This window comes from Myotis yumanensis, unplaced genomic scaffold (assembly GCF_028538775.1).
Source record: "Myotis yumanensis isolate MYYU_CA2020_CCGP unplaced genomic scaffold, mMyoYum1.0.hap1 SCAF_18, whole genome shotgun sequence".
NCBI classification, from domain to species: Eukaryota; Metazoa; Chordata; class Mammalia; order Chiroptera; family Vespertilionidae; genus Myotis; species Myotis yumanensis.
In genome coordinates this window covers 14,922,799-14,946,325 of record NW_027223769.1, presented here as the reverse complement: position 1 = coordinate 14,946,325, position 23,527 = coordinate 14,922,799, and the positions used below count along the sequence as shown (strand labels likewise).

At 44.3% G+C, this 23,527-nt stretch overlaps 2 protein-coding genes across 2 annotated transcripts in view; one reads left to right on the top strand and one right to left on the bottom strand.

Annotated features, from left to right (window-relative positions):
* Positions 1-1,124: 1,124 nt before the first annotated feature.
* Positions 1,125-23,527, top strand: part of USP10 (ubiquitin specific peptidase 10) — a 73,902-nt gene continuing 51,499 nt past the window's right edge. The window contains exon 1 of the mRNA XM_070397917.1: positions 1,125-1,238. Coding sequence (XP_070254018.1) covers positions 1,218-1,238 — 21 coding nt within the window. The 5' untranslated portion in view covers positions 1,125-1,217. The remainder of the gene's footprint in view (positions 1,239-23,527) is intronic.
* Positions 15,400-20,434, bottom strand: LOC138997274 (ubinuclein-2-like). Its single transcript, XM_070398887.1, is given in 7 exon segments — positions 15,400-15,468; positions 16,578-16,802; positions 17,087-17,433; positions 17,436-17,475; positions 17,477-17,522; positions 17,524-19,876; positions 19,879-20,434. Coding segments are annotated over 7 exon segments (3,636 nt in total).

Below are 23,527 nucleotides of genomic sequence, written 5' to 3'. Positions count from 1 at the left end.
AGGACAATGCTCTAACCAACTGAGCTACGCAGCCAGGGCTCACATATCATTTTATTTGATTATGTTTTTTTCTGCTCTTTATGTCAGAACAGTCTCTCTCCTGACATATTTTTCATGGCATCCCATTTTTTTTTTTTTTAAAAGACCAGGCTACATGCCTTATGGAATGTAGGTCTCGATCTGTTGATCTCGCAGCACTGGGTCTGGCAGTAGTAGACTCTATACATGTTTGTTGCTAATGGTTATGAATAACAATCACAGGAGCTAATTTTCATTGAGGGCTGGCTCTTTTAGCCAGTGTACGCACACTCATCTAATTTGATCTTCGCAGAAATCTTATGACATTTTATTAGTCTCATTCATAGCGGAGGAAACCAAAGGCTTAGGAAAGAGAAGTGGCTTGCCTGACCTCGCTCGGCTAGAAAAGGGGCCAAAGCAGATGGTAAACCGCCTAGTCAGAAAGGGGGCTCACCGTTGCTTGAACCAATGACCCCAAAGCTGGGCTGCCTGGATACACCTACAGCGGTATGTGTGCAATGGGTAGCACCGAGTGTGCTTCCTCTTTGCAAGGCCTCAAGGGCGTTTGCTTGTTTGCTTGTTTGCTTTTCAGTATCCTCCAATTGTCAAGTAAAAGGCATGACAGAGTAGACTGTCAGGATCTGTGGAATGAATGAAAAGTGAGTAAGTGAATGAATGGACGGAAACGTGATCTCCATACACCAGAGGACTCCTCTGGGTCTTCAGCGCTCTCTCCGGAGACCCTGGCTCAGGGAGACTCTGGGGCTGGGTCTGCGGCTCCCGAGCACCGGACGTCCCGAGTCCCGCCCATCAATCACCTCGACAGCCTCCCACCAGGTGAGAAGCCGGGACCACCCTGGTGCTTTGGTGTTTTTACTCCTTCGCCTGCGCTTTTCCCCTCCCGCCCTGCACCGGGGCTCCGGTGGCTCCCGTTCAGCTCCAGGAAGAGCCGCATCCGCCCCACAGGCGCGGGCTCAGAGTCCACCCGGGGCCAGCTCCCGCCGCGCACGCCCACCTGTCCGCCGCGCAGGCGCAGCACGCGCCCGGCGCGCCCGGCCTCCCCGCGCCCCGCGGTGCGCCTCCAGTGCGCAGGCGCGGCGGCCGATGCGAGTGCCTATGTGCGGGCGAGAAGATGGCGGCGGCGGGGGAAGCAGCGTGAGGAGTCGGGCGAGCGACCAGGCTCATTGAAACGGGCCGCCATGGCCCTCCGCAGCCCACAGGTAGCTGCCGGCCCGCGCCCTCGGCTGGAAGGGGCCCCGAGACGCGGCGGACGGGCAGCGGGACGGGCGGCGGGCGAGCGCCCGCACCCTGGCCCGGAGCGAGGCGTGTGGGAGTGGGGGAGGGCGCCGGGACACGCTGCCTGGGACTAGGCCCCGAGCCTCCCGCAGTCATCGTGCCTCGGCCGCCCGCTGCCGCGGTCCGCCCCGCGCCGGAGCCCGCCGTCCCCCGCCCGTAGGGAGCCGCGGGAAGGGGGCGCACGGGCCCGCTGGAAGAGGGCGGGGAGGGGGCGCGAAGTGGTTAAACCTCCCTGGCTGGACCGCGCCGACTGTGGAAATGGGGCCCTTGTCACCCGGAGAGGCAGCCTGGGGGCTTCGGCAGGCCCATTGGGGGTCAGAGCTCCAAGCACTGCTGAGCAGATTTGGGGGTGCCCTGTTTCTCCCCGTCTCCAGTGGTTGCTTTCTCAGCTCGATTGACCCCACGGGGGGCTTGGCTTGCTGGGTTACTCGTTTGTAGACTCAGGTCATTAAGGGAGCATCCTTAGGTTCCTGTTGCAAAGAAAACTAAAAATAAGTCGCCAGGACTGTACTTTTACTCGCGAGTGACATCTTTTGCACGAATCCATGTCAGCCTGCCTGACACTATGCACCCTGTCACAACAGTATCTAAAGTTAGGGGATGTTTATAATAATCCCATAGAGGAAAGAAAGTAAAATGCACCTTTCGATTTTAGGGAGATGTATGTGTAGAGTTGAGTTCGAGTCACACTCCTCCCTTCCCCATGACCCAAACCGGTTAGGGCAATGACAGATACTCTGTATAAAAAATCGACATGTGTTATTATTTGTCAAGTTTGCTGTAGACTGCTGATTTGTTAACATCGAATCCCTAGAAGTTATTGCACTTTTATGCCGCCTCAATGTGCTTTTGTATTAAATACGGGGGAATGAAACAAAGTAGCTCTTCGGTAAACCGGTGGCCGGTAAATTCTAACTGACCCTTTTAAAGTATTGGTTTTTGTTGCCTTTTTGGAAATGAAGTCGATTTTAATAACTGTTGCAATTAATGCGTGTTGTGGAACTTAAAACGTGAAAACCTTTTGAAAAATAAATATACAGCCCTAACCGGTTTGGCTCAATGGAGAGAGCGTCGGCCTGCGGACTGAAGGGTCCTAGGTTCGATTCTGGTCGGGGGCATGTACCTTGGTTGCGGTCACATCCCCAGTAGGGGGTGTGCAGGAGCCAGCTGATCGATGTTTCTCATCGATGTTTCTAACTCTCTATCCCTCTCCTGTCCTCTCTGTAAAAAATTAATAAAATATCTTTAAAAAAATAAAAATTAAATCTACAGAGTGTTGCAATTTCGTTAGATTATTGGTACTGTAGTTAGTTTGCACTAGAAGTTTCTCCTTTAAACTTTTTGTTCACATGTACATCTACTCTTTAGTATTTAGTATCATACTTTGTACAAAAAAGGGACTTAGTAGTTGGACAATTTTTACAAATGTGTAATTAAAAGATTTTAAGAGATTTGGTATTTGCTTTTTTCTCAACTTAAAATATGCATGTAAATAGCTTACTATAGTAAGTATGGACAGGTTCAAGGGTTATTGTGAACTGATGTGTAATAGAACATTCATGGTGTCGGCTGGTGTGGCTCAGTTGGTTGGGTGTCGTTGAGCACCCAAAAGTTGCCGTGTTTTGATTCCTGGTTAGGGCGATGGATGTTTCTCTGTCATCTATGTTACTATCTCTCCCTCTTCCTTTCTGTCTCTGAAATCAATAAAACAAAACTATATTTTAAAGAAAGAATATTCATAGTGATTTTGAAATGAAAAAAGCATGTTCAGGCACAATTCACTTCCATTATTATAGGCACTGATCACAATGCAAAATTGAAATGTTAATTCAGAGTGATAATATGTGAACCTAATTGTAATTTTGTTTTCATTCATTGTTCTAGTACTGTATTTATGTTTTATACAACAATATGGCCTATATACATCTTTATAAAATTGGAGTGGCAAAAGTTAGCTGAACATAAATGCTAGCAGCACTTTGGGGTTATTCTTTTAAAGTATGGTTTAAATGATATTAAGTTCTAACATGGAGAGTTTAGCAAAGGAAATAGTATGATTTCTCTCTTTTAAAGTACAGTAATGAAAACAAGAAATGAAGTTATAGGTGACGAGATTTAATTATTGGATCCTGCTTGAGTCAGGTTGAGCATTTTAATAAATTTTACTCAGTTACCTGCTGTCCTAAAGGTCCTTCAGCCTTAAAGGCCTTTCATTCATTAATTCAACAAACATTGAACGCTTACCCTGAGCTAAGCACTATGATATGCATATTGCTTGTTTACTATTGGGAATAACAACCACAAATTAACAGTAAGGGTGCTGTTTATTTTATCTTTAAAAAAATATTTTTATTGATTTCAGAGAGGGAAGGAGTGGGAGAGAGAGAGAGAAACATCAGTGGTGTGAAAGAATCATTGATTGGCTGCCTCCTGCATGCCCCGCCACTGGGGATGGAGCCCAGAACCCTGGCATGTGCCCTGACTGGGAATTGAACCTCCTGGTTCATAGGTCGGTGCTCAACCTTAGAGCCACACCGGCAGGGAAGGGAGTAAGGGTCCTGTTTTAAAATTGGATTAAGGTTAGAGTTTTAAAACTTTATATATATTTTGTCTTATTTTCATTCTGTTGATCGAATTCTGTTTCCTGAGTTGACATGAAACAGTGCAAAACTTGGAAACATTTCTGATCCCAATAGCTTTCTATATATATATATTTTTAGCTTTCAGTATTTTAACAAATACAAGTGATGAACTTTGACAATTGAAATATAAGTACCTCTCTAATTTATGAATATTGTTCAGAGGGAACTGATTAAATTATTTGGGATAATTAATTTGAACAAATTAGTTCTGCCTTAAACCAGAACAAATTTTTGTGATCATTGAGGTCATTTATAATGACATCCCCACAATAATGCTTCCTATACCCTATTAGATAGCATGCGGCTACTGCTGTCTTGGTCATCTGCAGCAGGCTCACCTCAGTCTTTTCATTGCCTTGAAATAGTGGGGCCCCCACATTTTACACTATGGAATATTTTGGATCCAGTTTTACAGCATATGGCAGAGTGTTACTACAGGGTGTCCCCCCAAAAATGATTATAAAGTCAGTGTTTATTAACATATAGTTCATTTTCAAAATTTAAAAGAATCTATAGAAGTAAGTGTGTGTACATTTTTTTGGGACACCCTATATATTGATGAATATCTTTATATCTGACAACTGTATTAATAATTCTCAAAATGCATTTTTATTGGAGTCTTACATAGGAGCAACTAAAGTATATAAAATTATTTATATACAGGATACTTGGAGATACCTTTTTCCTTTGCATACTGGCAGCAAAATATTGAAACATATCCTAAGACTAGTTATGCTATTTAAAGTTTGTGAGTTGATGGTTGTTGCCTCAGTGGTTTCCACAGAACAGCAGGCAGATGAATGGTATCCAGGGCCCCGCCCTCATGCTCTGGAGCCCATATTGTTGGGACCAGAGTGTACTGAAATTATAGTGAATAATAAATAAGTGGATCTGCCTCGTTCTGAACTCCTCTAGAGCAAAAGTTAGGATATATATTCCAGAGATTTTTTAAAAAAATGTGGAACTGGCATGATTTAATAGTGTTCACATAGGAAAACTTAAAGGAGAAAATGATTACAAAGCTTAATGGTTATTTACTGCCAAGCCTAGTGACACATTTACTTTGTGCTTTCTTGGCTCAGAAGAGAGTATTCAAGTACTTGAGAAAAGTTGTATCTCTCTACTTGAAGTAGTTACATCAAGGTTATTTTTGTTTGTTTTAGCGTTTTTGCAGATTTCAGACATGTAAGTACTTGCTAATGGATCTGGTTTTTCAAGTGGCACATTAAAGGTGGTTGCTGAGGACATTTCTTTCTAATATGCCAAGTATGAAAAATAGGAAGAGTTTGCTTTTGAATTGGTAATTAGACTATTATATTTCTATTAACTGCCGCACATACAAAAATCACTGTGGCACCAAACAGATAAATCTATTTGCAATGGAATTTACTGGCCTTAGGCCATTGGATTACTGTCATTTGTCACTTTAGTGCTACTTCAGCAGTGTAGACGTTACATGTGCTTAGACTGCGATTTTCCTGTTTATTGAACTGCTCTCCCCAAAAGTCTTTCTATGCCCATTTCTGTCCATTGGCTGGATTAAGAATTTCTGTAATTATACTGGTAATAAAGGTAGCCCAAGGGGTATGTTCATAGTATTTGTTTCAAGATCCAAACATTGTAGAATCTATCATAAACCTAGATGTGGAGGCTTCAGAATGTAGACTTTCCACGAGCTGGCTACTTTCTATTTGAAGGCTCCTCGGCCATACCCCATTTTCAGTAGAAGACCTGAGAAACCAGAAGCTGTCAGCCAGTTAACTCCATTCTGCTCTCTGTCTTGAAGCTTGCCATGCTGCGGTTGTCCTCTCCTGTGAATAGGGTAGGTGAGGTATTGAGGTAGAAGTGTGGTTAGGGACTGAGAGAGAGAGAGGCCATGCGGAGAACTAAAGCATGTATAGTGTTAGCCCAGTGCCTGCCACCAAGAGTCTACACATGATGATTAGTCTGATTTTCAGGCCCATCCCACTTTGTCTCTGCAGCTTTATTGGTTACCATTCTTTAGATCAATTCTCAATTTATTTTTCTGCTGTCAGCTCGAGGGCCACTTCCTAAGCCTGCACTCTCTTACTCAAGTATTAGAAATGTGTTAGAAACGAAAGTTCATCCTAATAGGCAGGCTGGGGTCCCCGCTATTCTGTCTTCTTGATATTACATTTAGTCCCTGCCTTCCCCCCATATTTGATGGTGGTGGATTTTTGTTTAGTCTTTATGAAGAAACTAGAGGCCCAGTGCACAAATTTGTGCATGGGTGGGGTCCGGCAGCCCCAGTCCCAACTGGGCGGATCGGGGCTGGGCCTGTTGAGAGGGGACTCAGGAGGTCAGGGCCCTCAGGCTGCAGGGAGGGGCCGTAGGAGGTTGGCCGGCCAGCCCCACCCCTGATTGATGTAGGGGGAGATTGGGAGTGGAGCTGGCTAGGGGGAAGGGCCGTGGGCCGGTGGGGTGGTGGGGGCCCATCGGGGGCGGGGACGGGGGGTGGGGGTGGTGGTGGTGGTGGTGGCGGCTGTGGAGGGGTGGGGGAGTTGGCCTGCCGGCCCCAACCCCCAAAAAACACAAATTAAGACTGCACCTGTTGCCTGGCCAGAGTGGCTCAGTTGTTGTTCTGTGCACCGAAAGGTTTCTGGTTCAATTGCTGTCAGGGCACATTCCTGGGTTGCAGGTTCAATCCCTAGTTGGGGCACTTCCGGAAAGTAACCAGTCATTGTCACTCTCTCATATCGATGTTTCTCTCTGTCTCTCTCTCTAAACCAGCGGTCACCAACCGGTAGTCTGTGAGGTCCGAAAGGTTGGTGACCACTGGTTTAAGGAAACCTTTGGAGCAGTGGTCGACAACCGGTGGTCCGCGAGGTCCGAAAGGTTGGCAACCGCTGCTCTAAACATATCCTCAGGTAAGGATGAAAAATAATGAAAATAAAGTATGTCTTAAAAAAAAAAAAGACTGCCTTTGTTGTTGTGGATGGGAGTCCCATGAGTATTATAGCCCCCGACCCCCACCTGAGCTATATAGTCCTTAGCTGAGATCCACTGATTGCAAGTGGTGGGGATAGCTTTTTGGACCATCTTCTCAACTTTAGTCTTCTCACTGTTGACAAAAATAGAAGTTTACCATTGTGAATATGTGTCAAAAATGTTCATTTTTGTGTTTAATATATTGAGTAAAGCTGGATATCAGTATAAATTACATTTTGCAAGCCATGGACCTTGTGAACTAGAACTGCCCAAGAACATTTAATATATGGTTCTGCATTGAAAATTTTGATTTGCCTTTGGTCTAACGAGGTGTTACAATCTGCATTCATTTTTTTCACATAAACATGGTAGTGTCATAGTGTTCTCTGTGCAGTGTATATTTATTTTTATTATATTCATTTAAATTTAGTCAGGACCAATTAACTTGTGAATTTATTTGGTGTTCTGATAACTTTCAGGAGGATTACTAGTGGGTTTTTTTTGTGTGTGTGTTTCTCTTATTGTAGACAGTTTATAACATTAGAGGAGGCAGCAATGCCTCTCTCTCTTTTTAAAAAATATATTTTTATTGATTTCAGAGAGGAAGGGAGAGGGAGAGAGAGAGAGAAACATCAGTGATGAAAGAGAATCATTGATTGGCTGCCTCCTGCACACCCAACACTGGGGATCGAGCCCACAACCCGAGCATGTACCCTTGACTGGAATCGAACCCAGGACCCTTCAGTCCGCAGGCTGACATTCTATCCACTGAGCCAAACTGGCTAGGGTGCAGTGCCTCTCTTAAGAGACTTTCATCTTAACTCATTAAAATGTATACTCCCTATTCTTTCTGAAAATACCAAATTATTTTAATTTAATTTTTATTGATTTCAGAGAGGAAGAGAAAGGGATAGAGATAGAAACATCATTATTGAGAGAATCATTGATTGCCTGCCTCCTACATGCCCCCTACTGGGGATCTAGTCTATAACCGGGGCATATGCCCTGACTGGGAATAACCTGGTTCATGGGTTGAAGCTCAACCACTGAGCCATGCTGACTGAGCCAGTCTTTTTGATAAGAGATGTGGAAGGTTTGGAGGAATAGAAGAGAATTTGAAAATGACATTTAATTCTCGAGTTTGGGGAGATGCTTGCCCAATGTGGTGAACACACACACACACACACACACACACAGACAATTTCTCTTAAATATTGATATTTAAGTAGAAATTCCCATTAAATGGCTGCCAAGATATGTACATTTATTTGAGACCTGGGGTTGACCTTCTGGGTTGATCTGATAATTGGACAAAGAAGAACATGTTTATTATAAAACACTAAGCATTCAGTAATTGACATGTCGAGAATGTTGTGCAGTGTATAAACTGCATGGTTTATAAAGTGCCATGGCTGGTTTGATCCTTGCAGCAACTATGTAACATATTGTTATTACCATTTTACACAAGTAAAGTGAGACTCAGGGAGGCTGTGACATGGCTTTTAAGTGAGTAATCAAGGACTTAAAAGCAGGCCTTTGAACTTCTAAATTCTTTGCCTGTTTTACTTTATCAGGTTGTTTTTCTAGAAGAGATTGATAAAAGGATAACATTTCATATTATGACTTACCATAGTAATTCCTCAATGAAAATTTATGATGGACAAATGAATGAAATAAAGATTTAGCCCTAGCTGGTTTGGCTCAGTGGACAGAGTGTTGGCCTACTGACTGAAAGGTCCCAGGATTGATTCCAGTCAAGGGCACGTGCCCGGGTTGTGGGCTCGATCCCCAGTAGGGGGTGTGCAGGAGGCAGCCAATCAATGATTCTCTCTCGCCATTGGTATTTCTATCTCTCTTTCTCTCTCCCTTCCTCCCTGAAATCAATAAAAATATATTAAAAAATATTTAAATGTTTAAAGATGGAATATGTTACAATTACTGTTACTAATCCTTACTAATAAAACCCTAAGTGGTTATCATGCCATGATGCCCTCACGCCATCACAAGATGACTGTGTGCACAGTCCTCTGGCTCCATGAGGTGAGGCCTGCCTGGGGACCCTGGGTTTCCCGGCTCCCTGCGGTGCAGAGGCAGGACCCCGGCTCCGGCCTACCTCTTTGGGGCAATCCATCGAGGAGCCCTGGAGCCCCGGATGGGTGGGTGGGGCCTACCTCTTTGGGGTGATCGATTGCGGGGCTCCCACACTGTGACAGGGCACAGGCCAGGATGGGGACCCCTCCCAGTGCACTGGGCCTCTAGTATGTTAATAATTGTTAATTACTACATACTGCATGGGATGCATTCTGATATAAGTTCTTATTAAGACATGCTAGTTCTAAAACATGCAAACAAGATAGAAGTATGTAAGTTAAAAAATATAAGTCAATCTCTTCCTCTCATCCCTAATCTTCAGTTTGATATATATTTCTATGCTTTTTTTCTGTTAGGGCATTTATTGGGTCATTGTTCTATTGTTCATAATACATACAGTCTGTTCTAAGCAGATAGTCATTGAATTGAACTTTCTGGAGCAAATCTTATTTTTAAAATTACTGGAGGCACCTATTCACATGATACAGCATTTGATCACAGAATCTCAAAATCAGATTGTATTTTGGCTTACACTCTCACTGCCCTATATAGAATAGACTAGCAGGGTCACAGTGGCAGTAAGATCAGTAGGAGGATTCTTGGACTTTTGTCTAGGGAGGTTGTAGTAGATAGAAATGGCACAATCTAAGAGACAATTGGGTGTAAGATGGTTTGAAAAAAGAAGAGTGTAATAGTGTCAGGAGAAGCTGGGAAGATGGTTTCTTCTAGAAAGGTGACATTTAGAGAGAGAAGCATGAGGACAAGGGCATGTAGGAGAGAACATGCAGAGGAATAGCCTCAAAGCCTGTGGCATGTTTGGGAACCCAATAAAGAATTATGGCTGACAGAAGTATAGGGTGGAGTGATGGGACAGGAATCAGAGGAGAGGTGAAGGACCTTGGTAGTCCAAGCCAAAGACTGTGTTTGATCTTGTAAGCAGGTAGGTGTCTGTGGAAAACAGGTTTTAGGAATAAAACCACAGGTTGTAGGAAATGGGTAGGTCAGTGGTTCTCAACCTTGGCTGCACATTAGAATCACCGGGAATCTTTTTAAAATCCTGATTTCTGGGCCTCATCCTCCAGAAATTCTGTTTTTTTGTTACTAATGTTGTGGCCCCACCCCATAACAAAGAAACAGAATTTCTGGAGGATGAGGCCTAGAAATCAGGATTTTAAAAAGATTCCTAGGTGATTCTAATATGCAGCCAAGGTTGAGAACCACTGGGGTAGGTAGTTCCATTCTGTGTTAGCATTGCTGATTAAGATGATTGCACAGGGGACTTGTGGGTTGTCAGGGCTATCACTCTTTGGGCTTTCCTCTGTTCACCTCAGCACCTCAGGCATCTCAAACCCCCAAACTTCAAGGAGAAAAATATAGGGCATTCTGTTGGGGACATGTGAGGCAGATTAATGTCAGGAAAATAGCCCTTCAGTGTCATCAGTGATAATTGGGCAGAGTCTCTAGGGAAAGTCATTTGGGGACATGATTCACTTTACTTTTTTGGGGGAGGTACCTTTAAAAATAAGCTTTTTTCTTTTAATGCTCCTAGAAAATAAGAAAGCATGAAAAACGTATCACCCATTATATCCCATGACTCTGAGATAACTACTGTTAATACAAACAGGTGTGGGTAAAAAAAAAAATAGGTTTACAGTTCATATGGAAAAAGTCATGCAGGTTATGATTATTACAGTAGCTTTATTAACTCAAAGGAATGTCACAATAATAAGAGTAATATGATAATTAATAAATGAATAATACAAGAGTAAACTGTTTCATTACTCACAACTGTAAACCTTTTGCCCACCCTGTATTTTGAAATGCTTTCCTTGGATACTTTTTGTAGTAAATTTTAGACATATAATAGTATTTAAGTTATGATCCTTGGTCATGTTCTTCTCCCAAAATAATCACCTGGCACTGTGATCATCATCCAGACATGCTAATTAGGGGTCCCTGTGACCAGGCCCCAAAACTGTGTTTTGGGTGACTTCTGCATGTTATCTTAGCCACACTCAAGTTTCAGGGACTCCATATGGTTTTTGTTGTTGTTGTTGAGGTATTTTTCCATTGATTTTTAGAGAGGGAGGATGGAGGAGAGAGAGACAGAAAGAGAGAGACAGACGGACACATCAATCAGTTGCCTCAAGCATGCACCCCAACTGGGGTCAGGGATCGAACCTACAACCCAGGTACATGACTTTGACTGGAAATCAAACCAGTGACCCTTTGGTGCAAGGGCCGACGCTCTAACCACTTAGAATACCGGCTAGGGCTCCATATGGTTTTGTGTACATCTTTTTCCACTTAATCTGTTGACCACTTTTTCATGAATGGGATTAACTAAATCATATTTTGAACAAAAATTCGTTAATTTCTCCAATCTAGGCTAGGTGTGAACAACAACCAAAAATACAGGTTGTAACACTCTGAGAGGTGACATTATCTAATTTTAGCATTGAGTGGTATGAATTGTGGAAATAGAAATAGCTGAAAAACCTGAAAGTTTTGAAAATCCACCACATTGGATCTTCACAATGAGATTTCAGTTTTGTTGAAGTTCATTAACTGATTAATTCCTTCTCATCAAACATTTTTTCAGCTCTTGCTGTATGCTGGAGTGTTTGTTGGGGTTTGTAAGTTGTAAAACACAATTACAAAAAAATACGTAAGTGTGAAAATGTTCCCCAAAGCTCCAGGTGCTTTGCAGATGACTGCTGTGCCCCATATCATGAAACACTCTGAGAGGTGACAGTATGGGAACAGCACAGACTCCACCACAGCTCAGTTTAACTGTGACTGGCCGATGTCCCAGAGAGTCGGAACTCACTTTCTAATTCACTCTGAAGATGGGTTGGGGTCAAAATCTCTTTGGGGATGTGTGTACACAGCCAGCCAGTTTGCCTTCAGAAGTTCTTGCTGCTTTATTGGTTACTGGTCATGGATTTATCAGTTTAAGAAATTTTTGCTTCCAGTTTTTCACAAACTGGTGCTAAAAAAATAATTGCTCTTGGTTCTTTTTTTTAAAAAATATTTTTACTGATTTCAGAGAGGGAGAGGGAGAAAGAAAGAAATAGCATCTATGATGAGGGAATCATTGATTGGCTGCCTCCTGCACACCCTGCTACTGGGGATCAACCCTGCAACTCAAGTATGTGCCCTGACTGGGAATCGAACTGTGACCCCCTAGTTCATAGGTCCATGCTCAACCACTGAGCCATGCTGGCTGGGCTGCTCTTGGTTCTTATAGAACTCTTGGCTTTTCCATGCAACGACTACACTGCGAGGTAAGTGCCAGGAGCATAAACTTTATTTTTCATCTGTGACTAGAGTTCTGTTTAGTGAGAAAGGTAAGAGAAAAAAAAATCTTAATATGCTCTTCAGTATTGGCTGGAAGCTTAGCTGAATATAACTTGAATTTGACACAATGATGCTGTAGCAGTATTCTAGCAATGACTAGACTTGGACACAGAGTTACCAGGGCTGAGTTTGGAAACAGTTTACCTCACATCCCAAGGTACATGTTGAACAAACAAGTTTTTTAAAAAAATATTTTTATTGATTTTAGAGAGGAAGGGAGAGGGAGAGATAGAAACATCAATGATGAGAGAGAATAATTGCTTGGCTGCCTCCTGCAAGTCCCACACTGGGGATCGAGCCCGAAACCCAGGCATGTGCCCTGACCGGGAATCGAACCGTGACCTCCTGGTTCATAGGTCGATGCTCAACCACTGAGTCACACCAGCGGGCCAAATGAGTTTTTTTTTTTTTTAAGGTTGACAGAAAGTTAAAGTACCTTTTGTTTCTTTGCCATTGATTTCTTATTGGGTGATAGATTTGAGTTAGCTCTTTTAATTAGTTTATCGCTTCTCTATGAAAAAAGGAAAGGAATCCCATATATGTGGCTTTGAGGGCCCTTTGGACCTTGGTTCTGTAGGTGCTTCATCTTTTCTCCTATGGTCAGTTGGCCATTCGAGGAGGCCTGCAGCCTGCTGAGCCTGTATTGGGCTCTGTGTTCAGGGTGGTGAAAAGAAGACATGGCCCTGCTTGGTGAAGGTAACACCGGACAGATGGTCATCTAACTAGAGCTTTGGCCGGTGCCCTTAAGTAGGAGTTCAGGGGCCCTGAGGGTGATCTGATGGGCTCAGGAAGGTTTTTTTGAATATGTGTGTTCTGGTTCTCCAGTGCCTTCACTACCTAGCATAGCATCTTGCCTTAATTGTGTGTCAAATGGATAAGTTAATTTACAGAGGGACCGGTTGAAGGCAATAAAGAGCACACCTGGTTGTCATTCAGTATGTTCAGGGCTGCATGTGGGTTTGTTTTGTTGTTTCTGGTTCTGGCAATGAAGAACAGGACCACAGCATACAGATCCATGATTAAGAAGAGGTGGGCTGCTATTAAAGTATTTCAGATTGATGATAATTTCTGCAATAATAATGGGTGACCTCTAGCTTTCTTTAAGGTTTTTTATGGCTCTCTGTATCTCTGTTATGTAGTTTCTTCAATCCAGGTGCCTGACCTGTATATCAGATATTTCTCTCTGTTTTGTTTCATTATTTGGGCTGTTTTTAAAAAAATGTAGTTCTGAGATCATAGGACAGTTATTGATGCAAATGAGATGTTTTCACCATATTTTTCCCATGCCCACTTGGTAGGCCATGGCAGTGATCCTTTGTTGACATGGCAAGAACAGATGCCCTTATCCCCTAAATTTGAGAGCCAAGGAGATGTCAGCCTTCAGGTAGAGAGCCTAACTGTGTGTCAGTGATGAGCTTGGACAGAGAACTTTTCAGTTGACTTGCCTGTTATTTTTTATATTTGCCACCTTTATCACTGTAGATATCCCAGCCAATGTCATCATTAATCCACTAGGTTTTTAAAAATTATTTTCTTTCATTTTAATTTTTTTTTCAGTTACAGTTTACATTCAGTATTATTTTGTATTAGTTTCAGGTGTATGGATTCATTTTTGTTTCTAATTGTGAGTTGATTTTTTTCTCAGAGCTAATTAAAGCACAATAGTAAACAACGATAAATATCTTTAATTCATTAATTATTTTGGAGGCACAGCTGGAGTTATATTTTGCTAAGTAATATAGAAGAATAATTTGTATTAATTTAAAACACTACTTCCTGCCCTGGCTGGTGTGGTTCAGTTGGTTGGGCATTGTCCCGTGCACTGAAAAGTCGTTTTGATTCCAGGTCGGCATATGCCCAGAGTTGGGGTTCGATCCCAGGTAGGGGGAGTGCAGGAGGCAGCCAATCAATGATTTGCTCTCACATATATGTTTCTCCTCCCTCTCTAAAAATCAGTAAAAAAATCTTTGAAATACTGCTTCCTCAGTGTGACATGGCAAATCCTTAGCTATCAGCATCCATTGTGCATTCTTTATTTTAAGCAGATAGTAATTTTGCATTTTTTACTGCTTCTAAGTAACTGGTTTTCATTAACAACCAAAGCAACTCATTAAGGGGAACATTCGGTACTTCCTCAAGATTGGAAGGAGAAGGGTATATGTACCAACTACTATAAATACTTCTTGTTAGGCAGCTCTAGATTTTCAGAAGTATTTGAAGAGACCATTGGCAAGGGCCAACAAATCAGAAGAAAATCATTTATGTAGAAGCTCTGATTTAGTGATGCACCTTCCTAGCAGGTGGCCTTATTAGCCAAGCTTTTGTTGGCTTGGTTCCAGTATATTTCATTAAGTGAGAAATCCTGTAAAACAGATGCATTTACAAGTTTTGCCCATGTAACACTCTGTTTAATGACACACTAGAGTTTTGATTCAGTGTTGTTGGCAGTAGTTGTCCATGTGTGCAGTGTGGGGTTTGAGTACGTGGTCAGGGGATTCAGGCAATTATCAAGGCTGAGCCAGGTGCCAATGATCTGAGGTGGTAATTGAGTGATGAAGGCACAGAGGCTTAAAGGCAGGCACCCTTACAGTGATAGCATGGAGCAAAATACAAATACACACAATAGTTTAGGTAAGTGGTTCTCAACTTTGGCTGCACATTAGAATCACCTGGGAATTTTTATAAAATCCTGATTTCTGGGCCTCATCCTCCAGAAATTCTGTTTCTTTGTTATGGGGTGTAGCCTTTGTTACCTTAAGGACTCTAGTTTTCCACTTATATGTTTAAGTACCAACCTTACCGGCTTAAAAATGTAAGCTTTTAACTCTGCTCTCTCTGTTCCGTATCCTTCCGATAAAAAGTAGAGTTGGGTTGCAGCACAGGAGAGAAATTCAGAAGGGGAATATTGACTTCAGTAGGAGAAGAGGGAACCTGTTTCCCTGGCCACAGGCGTTGGCGCCCTGGACCACAGGGCTGGTAGCTTCTCCGGGTGGCTGCAGCCTGGAACCTCTGGCCAGTAGCTTGTCCATCTCCTGGGCTGCAGCTAGCCCCAGGCGCTGGCGCCAGGACCAAAGGTGGGCGGCTTCTTCTGGGGGCTTCTTCTTCTTCTGTGCTTCAAGGGAGGGTAGTCAGTTAAGTGTCATGCAGAAATAGGCATCACCAATTGCAGAAGCCGGGTGTGGGGCAGGGAAGCCCCAGCCAGTTAAGCTGGCTGAGGCCACTTCCCTGCCCATGCACCTGGCTTCTGTGATTGCCCCTGCACTGGGCTTCTGTGGTCACCCATCGCAGAAGCCGGGTGCAGGGCAGGGAAGCCTTGGCCAGCGAAGCTGGCGCACCCATTTTCTGTGGTCATGGATCGCGGATCGCAGAAGCCGGGTGCTAGGCAGGGAAGCTGCGGCTGGGGATGCTGGCGGCGGACTCTTCCCTGACCCGCACCCAGCTTCTGTGGTCACGGATTGCAGAAGCTGGGTCGGGGGCAGGGAAGCCACGGCCGGATACGCTGGGAGCGGCTGCTTCCCTGCCCTTGCATCTGGCTTCTGTGATCACCTTTGCACTGGGCTTCTGGGGTCACTGATTGCAGAAGCCGGGTGCAGGGCAGGGAAGCCGGGAAGCTGGCAGCAGCCATTTCCCTGCCCCTACATCCAGCTTCTGCATCGCTCTCTGTGTCCGCTTCCCTGCCCCACCCCCCAGGCTTCTCGGATCACCCACTGGTGGCAGGGCAAAGGTGGCAGCGGCGCCGCAATCGTGCGGGTTCTGCCCCTGCCCAGGCCAGACGCTTCTGGCTGAGGCGTCCGGCCTGGGCAGTGGGGACCCGCAGCCGCAGCAGCCCTGCGATCGCGGGCTCCGTTTTAGGCCCAGGCAAGGGACCCCTAGCTCCCAGGACTGCCAGCTTCGCCCGTGCCCAGCTCCCATCGCTGGTTCCACCCCTACTTCCCGCTATCTCTGGCCCTGCCCCCCAGCTCTTAGCTCCCCCCTGGGTTTCCGATCACTGTCAGTGGCAGGGGGCTTCTTTCCTGCTTTCCCTTTCGCCTCCCTGCATTGTGCCTACATATGCAAATTAACTGCCACCTTAGTTGGAAGTTAATTTGCATATTGCCATGATTAGCCAATGAAAAGGGTAGCGGTCGTACGCTAATTACCATGTTTCTCTTTTATTAGATTAGATATGGAAAGGTTATACACTAATACATTTTACCCCATTAATATATATAACATACATACCTGCACACTGGCTGTTACCACTAAAGACCCTGAGGCAGAGGATGGTCTATGTGGAGTAGACAATGGTTTAGTAGCACCCTGTGTTCTACTTCTTGTTCCCCCAGATAGACTAGTTCTATTAGCTCTGCTTGAGTTAAGGTTGCTACCTCTGCTGGCAGGTGCATTCACTGCAATTCCACTCAAGCTATTCTTCCCAACAGTTCCAGTGGATGATGAGTTTGGTAGCTTTTTTTTTTTTTAAACTTTTATTAAGTAAATGGATGCTTTTTAAAAAAACTATATTTTATTGATTTTTAAAAATATTTTATTGATTTTTTTTACAGAGAGGAAGGGAGAGGGATAGAGAGTTAGAAACATCGATGAGAGAGAAACATCGATCAGCTGCCTCCTGCACGCTCCCTACTGGGGATGTGCCCGCAACTAAGGTACATGCCCTTGACTGGAATCGAACCTGGGATCCTTCAGTCTGCAGGCCGACGCTCCATCCACTGAGCCAAACCGGTCAGGGCAAGTAGTAGCTTTGATGAGGCCTGAAGATTTTTTGTAGACGGAAGGTCTGAAGTGCGATTAGAGGGCAATAAATTCAAGGTGGGAGACTGTCTGCTGATATTTATTCCACTGGGTTGTTTATGGACTGGGTTGTTACTGCTGGAGTGGCTACTCTGGGCTACTAGTGCACTTGGACTGGAAGAACTGGAGGATACAGTAGACTTGGGAGTTGGGTTGGATTTAGAAATAAGTTTAGTTGATACTGAAGGCTTAGCTGACAGAAAGGGCTTGGGGGAGGCAGAAGGCTTTGTTGAGGGCAAAGGTTTAGGGGATGTCGCAGGTTTGGGAGATGCGGCAAGTTTTGGGATGCAGCCATTGAGAAGGGAGATTTGAAACCCTGCGTGGAGATTTTGTGACACCATAGCCTTAGCTAAGTATTTACTGGAAGTAGGGTCTAGGTACTGTCCTAGAAACCAGGGAGTGGGACCCTTGAGAACCATTTCCAGGTGAGGGAGTAGGTAAGGGAAGGCGGTACATAAGTGACTTATCTGAAGTCTTAATAAGTGGGGATGAACAGGAAAGCTGGGGATTATTACTTAATTTCACCACTGGGTTGCTCTGTGATTTACTAATGGTTGCTTGCAGTGGAGACACATAATTTTGTTGGACAGCTGAATGCTGGTGCACCTTTGTTACTTGTGTTAACGAAGAAGCATCTTGGGCCTCTGATGTTCCCAGAGCGTGAGAGGAGGCAGCAACTTGGGCTTGGGAGGAAGAGGAGACATGGATCTGTGAAGAGGAAGAAGCATGAATCTGGCTTGACCTCTGTAGTCCTTGTCGAGGTAGCCTGGCTGGCAAAGGTTCTAAGGAAACTTTAGGGTTCTGAATTGAAGAACCAGCAATAAGGCCTGAAGAGATGCCAGTATGAGCTAAATCCTGGGGTTTCTTTGGTACTGGCCCGGTGTGACCAGCAATAAGACTAGATGAATGTGTCTGAGCAGAATCTAGTTTTTTGGGAGTAGCCAGTGGCAGCTTACTTATTATACTTGCTAATTTTTCTTCTCTCAGTCCTGGATGAGGTTTTGCAGTTGGCATGCTTATCCTTGAGCCAGCAGGAGGGCCCTTGTTCCCATTGTTGATAACAGCTAAAGCTTCAGAAACAAGATCCAGTGCAGGTGGGTGGAAAGAAAGGTCTTCATCTAGTGAGTCATCAAGGCAGATCGTCTCCTGGGCTGGAGTAGAGCTAGAGCTGGCGGAGGCCATGGCAGATGTGACAGAACTTGAAGGACCACCAATTGAAGCCACCAAGTATGCAGGAGTTTTCTGGTCCTTTTTTGGATTACACTCCTTTACTTTGGGTTTAGGTGTAGGAATCATCTTTTTCTTTGCCTGGGGAAAAGTAAGATGATTATGTACACTCCGGCTTTCCTTAAAAAGCATTCTTGCTTGCATCCAGCCCTTAGGCCACAATGGTTTCACCTCTGTCTCCATAAAGGATTTAAGATAATCCTCAGCAGACTGGCTTTTATTTGGCTCCAACTCATAGCATCCCAATTTGATCTCAACAAGGTTACATAACAAAGTTCTAATGGTGTCATCCCAGTGGAATTTCTTTCTTGGTCCTATGACACGTTTCCCTGGTTTCTTATCATCATCTTCCTCGAATCCATTTTTTTCTTGTTCTTCATCTGTTTGCAACTTGGCACACTTAGCTTGACTACAAGCCTGACAGTCCTCCTGGTATTTAAATAGCTGTTGAGGCATGACATTGCTAACAGCCAGTTTCAGTTTTTGCAGAGGTTCTCTTAAACGATCATCCTGGACATCAAGATGTAGCTTCTTTAGACCCTTTATCAGTGTTTCTTTATTGCATGGCACAAACGCTTCAAGATGGGCGTAGACACCACTACGAATGACAGGGCCTAGTTCCTGCAGCTGTAACTCAATGTCCAGTAGAATATTATGCATATCCTGTGTAAAGAATTTTTTCCTTCCTTCTTCATCAAAAAGTTTGGCAGCTACACGGAGGTCTTCAATACGTTTTTCAAGAAGGACAGGTAAACCCTCTGGGAGTATAGGTACCACCTTGGGCATAACGTTAGAGGCGTAGGTTGGCTGGGTGGTGTTTCCATTCTCTCCTTCTGACTCAGAGAGGGGGCTACCATCAGAAGTAGCATCCAATAATCTGTCAAAGTCAGTATCATCTAGTATCTTTAGGGCACTTTCAGCTTCCTGAAACAGTTCATGTTCATTTGTGCTAACAAAAATGGGAAGGTCCGGATCAGCATTGTTCATGTCTAAGTCTGAGACATCATTTCCCAATGTTACAGCAGCGGAGGGGGGTTTATTCAAAGAGGCGCTCATTAAGTTCACTGAGACTTTAGGGTTAGACTCCTTCTCTAATGCATCCTTCTCTTTCTGAAATTTTCGTATCATGGCAGCTAGAGAAAGAGAATCTTTGTAACGTTTCTTCTTTTTTTCAGACTTGTGTGAATTCAGAGCTACAACTCCCAGTTGTTGGGGTACTTTTTTCCTTGGCTTCTTATCCTTTTCTCCTTCCTCTTTCCGCTTTTTTATCTCAATGCTGTCTTCTTTTATTTTAGGAATTTTGGGTGGTTTGTGCTTTTGGTCATCTGTAATATCTTCTTCAGTATCTGAAGCTTGGAGAAACTGTAGAGTGCCAATGTTGATATAAAATCCTCCATATTTTGTTGTTAGAGAAGCAGGAACTAATTCATCATAAGCCTCTGAGTTATCAATAAATGGATCTGTCTCATCATAGCCAAAACCTATATCGATTACATCTTGCAGCGATCCTTCCGGTGTTTACGGCGTTTCCCACCTTTTTTCATTTCAAACTTCTTAGCCAACATTTCCACTTCTTGCCTCTCTTTATGCTCATCATTAAATGGGTCTTCTGTGTGAATGGGCTTCTTCCGTTGTTCTCCGCACAGGAGCAGCTCCGGGTAACTGAACTCCATGCAGCTCTCGTCGGTCGGGTCCTTGAGCACCAGCTCCAGGCGCACCGTCTCCCTCGGTGGCGGCTTCGGCCCGGAAGCCGCCGCCAACGGCGGGCGAGGCTGCAAGGGAAGCTGAGGGAGCGGCGGCCCAAGCCGCGGGGGCTCGCGCTGCAGCGCCATGGGCTGCTCCGGGCGGCTGCCCTCGCGCTGGGGGAGCGGCTTCTCCCGCGCCCGGGGCTGCGCGTCCGACCGAGGGGCAGCCTCCCACGGGACTGACTGCTCCGCCCTGACCGGCTCGTGGTGAGGTAGCGGCTGCGGCTCCAGCCGGGGGAGCTCGCGAGGGTACTCGGGCTCGCCACGCCTCGCCGGTGACAGGCTAATAAACGCTACTCTGCGTGGCTCCGCCATCCCTACTGTTCTGGCCCTCTGCCCTCGCTCGCGCTGGCGCTCTGGTCTATGCCGAGTTGTTTGCCTCTCCGCCCTTCCTCTTGCTCTCCGTCGTTTTTCTTCCCTCCCCTCCCCTCCTCCAGTCCCTCCTCTTCCCCCTTAATCTGATTAGCACTCAGGTGTTTGTAATGGTTGTGAAAATAGGTGGAATCTTCCCTAATTTATTAGCTGTGTTCCATGTGATAAAAAGTCTATATAGCAAGTTATTGAATAATGAGGGTTGTTTCTATTATCTTGCTGTTTAGTACTAGTTTAGCAAAAGTTAAAATTTAACTGCCATTGTGTAATATAACTAATTCAGCCATGGGACTGGAAAGTTGGTAAATTGGCTTTTTGTTAAATGAATCAGGTTCTCCAATTTGGAAATGCAGTCTAAAAACAAGTTTTAGCCCAGAATCTCCATGAAAGCACTTTAGCGCAGCGGTTCTCAACCTGTGGGTCGCGACCCCTTTGACGGTCGAACGACCCTTTCACAGGGGTCACCTAAGACCATCCTGCATATCAGATATTTACATTACGATTCATAACAGTAGCAACATTACAGTTATGAAGTAGCAACGAAAATAATTTTATGGTTGGGTCGCAACATGAGGAACTGTATTTAAAGGGCCAGAAGGTTGAGAACCACTGACTTAGAGTATATTAAAGCCAACCTATTAAAAATCCTACTTTGGAGGGTGAGAGGATATCTTCTGATAGGACTTTAATAGAGTAAAATACACAAACCATGTGAAACTAGACCCTAAATTGTAGTACTTTGACATTTGAATCCTACGGAGGGTTGCTGTCTATGGGTGTGACTTTATTACAAAATTTATCCATTTCGGGATTCCTCAGCCCAAGAAAGTAAAGCAGAATTCTGCTACAACCCAGTTGGTTGAGGAATAATCCTTTCTCTGCCTCCCTCTTTTTTCTTCCCTTCCTCCCTCCTTCCCTCCCTCCCTCTCTCTCTCTGCCATTTGTAACACTCATTGCAACTTGCAGTATACTTGCACTGTTACAAAACTAAATGTCACTGTGTCCTGAACCCTGTGTTTGTCTAATTCAAAGTTTATTCTCATAATCTAGCACAGTTCACTGTGGATAGTTGGTGCTCAATACACATTGTTAAATCAACAAAATTCCTGCTGTGCTTTGACTGTTTAAACAATATCATCCCCAGATGCCCTCAGCCCTTGGCAACCACAATCTACTTTTTGTATCTAGGGATTTGCCTTCTCTGGACATTTTATATGAATGGAATCATACAACATGTGATTCTTTGAGTAGCCTATATTAGCCTGAGAATATTTCTAAACCAGTGTTTCTCTTAGTCCAGTGATGGCGAACCTCTGACACCTCTGACACGCGAACTCATTTTTTTGGTTGCTTTTTCTTTGTTAAATGGCATTTAAATATATAAAATAAATGTCAAAAATATAAGTCTTTGTTTTACTATGGTTGCAAATATCAAAAAATTTCTATATGTGACACGGCACCAGAGTTAAGTTAGGGTTTTTCAAAATGCTGACACGCCGAGCTCAAAGGGTTCGCCATCACTGTCTTAGTCTTTGTTAGATCCAGGAGATCCTCTGGAACTGGGAAGGACTTTGGAGGTTGTCTAGACCAGCATCCCCTCATTTTAGAGGTGAAATTAAGGCATTTATTACTCAAAACAGTTTATTCTTAATATTTCTCATATCCCAAATTCACTTTCCTTGGGTCGGGAAACCAGGGAGAAGACTGTATTTCTCCTAGGCTTCCTTTTATTTGTGACTTGGTTCTGTCCTTTCACCCTGTGAGGCTTGACTTTGGATCTATACATGGGAGTTGTTCCTGAAGTTGCCTGACTGCCTTGGAACCTGTGAAGTACGATGCACATGCAGCAAAGTGTGTATTGATCACTGCCTTTGCATCTTAATGTTTACCTCAGAGGCTGATCGCCTATTTTCGTGAGTTTTGGAAAGCAGAGAACATTGGTTGGGTAGCACCCTGCACGTGCATTCACACTTCTGGAGGTGAAATTTTGGAAGCTTGATTGAAGACTCAATGTTCTGTACTGCAGTGCCTCCTGGTGCCATGATGTAGTGGTAGTCCTCCATTTCTGCTTTGCAGAAATTGGTGTTTCCTGTGGACCTTAGCTCTGTGGAGAAATGCGGTGAAACAGCAAACATCTCTCCTCCATTTTCCTTGGGCGGAAAATCTTTGCTTTTCCTTTAGCACAAGCACTGGTATTTTCAGCTTTGCCCAGCCCTTTCCCCAGGGTTTATAGACCAGGCCCTCTGACAGGTTGGCTTGTCCAGCGCAGCTACACCCAGGGGCTGTGCACCAGGGAGGTGTCTTGTTTCCATCCTAACTGTGTTATGGACATGCCCCTTTTCCTCAAGTATTTCTTATATATGTATTTTTCATGTCCTCCTAGAAAGGATGAGAAAATAATAAGACATGAGAACAGTGGGAGTTCTGAAAGCCTGAGCTGGGGTGTCGTAAGTGTTTCCCTCCACGTCCTGCGTGGTTCAGGGTTCGGGTCTGGAAGAGGAGCCGGGCAACAAATGAGAGAAAAAGACACAGATGATTTTGCAATATTGGGGGACCAGGCGGGCAAGTCCAGAACGACTTCCACCCATGCTCAGGCTGCTCCAATCTTTTATTAATCTGGAGTAGCCCTTAGGGTAAGGAGGTTTCAGTGACACACAGATCAGCAGACAATTTCCAGGAATAGGCAGAGTATCTGATTAGCTCATCAATAGATAGATTTCCAGGAATAGGCAGAGTATCTGATCAACAATAATCAACAAGGATCTACGTAACTATCTAAGGAATTAAGTGAACTAAGGTGGGGATGATGCTTCAACTATTATTACCTAAATTAACTGGGTGGTTCCTAGATTAACTGGGTTCTGGTGCACAGTTCTGACCTTTGCTAGGACTTCAAAGGTTACTAGCTTTTGGGGGTCTCTGTCTAAACTCAGCTAGTGAATACAATGAATGGACTCCAGCACTGGGGTCAGTTGGACATGAGGGAAAAGGGAGCTTTCTTCCTTGGCGGGCGGGGGCGAGCCACTCTGCCTCGCA